The 2,500-nt window shown below is 43.9% G+C and overlaps 1 protein-coding gene across 1 annotated transcript in view; it reads left to right on the top strand.

Annotated features, from left to right (window-relative positions):
- The first annotated feature begins 1,886 nt into the window (after positions 1–1,886).
- The window catches only part of LOC125026661, a 1,878-nt gene continuing 1,264 nt past the window's right edge, over positions 1,887–2,500 (top strand). Inside the window, exons 1-2 of the mRNA XM_047615241.1 lie at positions 1,887–1,949; positions 2,230–2,432. Of these exons, the coding sequence (XP_047471197.1) occupies positions 1,887–1,949; positions 2,230–2,432 (266 nt within the window). The remainder of the gene's footprint in view (positions 1,950–2,229; positions 2,433–2,500) is intronic.

Genomic DNA, 2,500 nt, shown 5'->3' with positions numbered 1-2,500 from the left:
CTGTGACTGTGACAAACACACTTTTAACGTATTATTTATCTTTTAAGTGTGAGTGTTTTGCATTTGCCTTTTATAATAAAATACTCATGTATATGTATTGCATTCTTTTAATTGTATTCCTTCCAAGTATAAGCAATTTTAATTAACATTTTAAGCACATACGCTTTTGAGGTAAATTCACTCAGCTGTGTTTACGCATTCTTTGTGTGGGAAAGTGTGACTAAGTCTAAAGTGACATTATGTCAGAATCGAGACGACACGCTCGTATTGCTCGTCCTCAAGGGCTGTCTGGATACGTACCACGAGAGTGGTGCTGTGTCTGTGGCAAATCGACCGTCAGTAAGCCGTCAGTCAAGTGCTCAGATCCAGAGTGTCCCAATATCTTTCACAGCACATGTCTTAGCAACAACCAGGCGTTCGACTGCTCTGACACCCAAAACCTACGCTTTACCCTCGGTGTCGAAGCGGTAGTCCTCTACATTAATTGAGGACCAACCAACCTCTGAGGAAGACAGTGGGGCAAATGCCAGCGAGGAGTAAGAACTTCTTCAGCTTGAACCTCGAGAGCTCGTAAAAAAACTTGCAACTCAGAACAGATTTGGCAAAAAAGAATTTCTTGTTAAAGTTCCTTAGTAATCCAGATCAAGACGTGGGCGGGACGCTGCTGTTTCCAATGTCAACTTTTATGACAACCTTATTGCTGCAACTACTATCAGTGCAGTTAAGCTTACAACTATAGCCTGTACAACCAAACCCGACAAAATTGACCTGACTATTGGTTATCAGGCAGCCTCATCACAAATACCTCAACACCAGTCACACCCACAGTCAACCTCATATCAACAGCTGCAACAGCCACATCAGTTGTCATTGTCTCAGCTTGGCAATCGAAATAGCCAGCCGCCTACAACAACTCCACCTCATCAGGAACAGACAGATCAGGCCCAGCCGAACCAAGCACAGGTTCACACACAACAACATAAACAGAGGCCCCGTAACCCCCAGACGATCACTCCTAATCGACAACAGAGATCTAACAGGTAGACTCTTTACTACATGTATTGTAAAATCTAGGGGCACTCTGAAAACAACTGCGGTAAGATCAAAGAATGTGAATATTGCCATCGTAGAGGACATCAAACATCTGAGAGTAGTATGAAAAGACAAGAATGCTTCTTCCAATGCATTGCTGCAGAGCAGCGTCAAAGTAATGCCATATTGGTGCAAGCAATACAGAAGCACTTGACACCATACACTCCACACAATTCACATCTTTCCTTGCAAACTAACGGCTGGCCTACACTAGCCATCAGCCACCCAACCAACAAACCACTAACTCTCTGCAAGGTCCCTGGTACTATGCCTCGCAACCATAGAGGATTTGCCCAGATGTGACAGAATGCATCGCTGCCTGCTTTCGAAAAACACTCCATGTACAATCACTTGAGATTGACATAGCAGATCATCTCGAACTTCTGTTTTTCAAAATCTGGACAGACACATGTGATGCTGACCTTCTCTGTGTCTGCTACAGATCCCGGTGGCAAGGCTCTGAACCACTTGTTTATCTTCAAACTAACCTCTATAATATTCTCTATGCTTACTCTTGCAAAAATGATATAATACTTTGGGATCTGAACCAACACTTGGTTGAAAGATCATTTGAAGAGCTCCTCACTACAATCTGGCTCACAAATCATGTATCAGGCTCATCCCTTGACCCTGTGATTACTGATCTGGTTGGATCAGACGTCAGTTATCCTTCCCTGGGCATAGTTGGCTCCTCTAATCACTTTGCAATATTCAGGAAGATCAGCCTAAAAGCTATGTGAGAGGAAACTTTGCCCCGTACAATCTGGCAATGGGAAAAGACAGACTGCCAAGGCATGTGTGATACATCATCTGAAGCACCCTGGGAAGACATTCTCACTGGCACTGTTGACAGACAAGTACTTACCTAACCAAATTACTAGTCAGCCTACAAGTAATGTATGTACCTAACAAGACATATAAGACAAAATCCATGGATCAGCAATGGTTTGGCTACAATTGAAGAACCGTTATAAGCACCATCCCACACAAAGAAATAAATATCTTCATGCTGAGGTTTGTAGGAAAATGAAAGCTGCCCAAAAATGGGCAATTAATCGATGGAAGGAAAGCCTTTTGGAGCTGCATCAAACAGCAACAAGGATTTTCATCTGACGACTTCATCCCCCTCTCAACTAGCCTGATGGATCAGTTGCAACCTCCAGCAGTGAGAAGGCTGAACTTCTGATGAGAGTACATGACCCTGACCGACCTTCTCCTAGTCTGCCTCTCGTGACTCACTCGAAGCTCAGCTCTTTCGTGATCACTGAAGCAGAAGTCAGGCAGCATCTTGTTCATAAGGCCAAAGGACACGATAAAGTCAGTCCTCACACACTTCACAGGTGCGCTAGGCAGCTGGCTGCTCCTCTTGCCTCACTTTTCCAAATATGCCTGAGTAAATGGCCTAATA

This window comes from Penaeus chinensis, chromosome 6 (assembly GCF_019202785.1).
Source record: "Penaeus chinensis breed Huanghai No. 1 chromosome 6, ASM1920278v2, whole genome shotgun sequence".
NCBI lineage: Eukaryota > Metazoa > Arthropoda > Malacostraca > Decapoda > Penaeidae > Penaeus > Penaeus chinensis.
The sequence above is the reverse complement of the archived record's forward strand: the minus strand, read 5'-3'. Positions and strand labels throughout refer to the sequence as shown.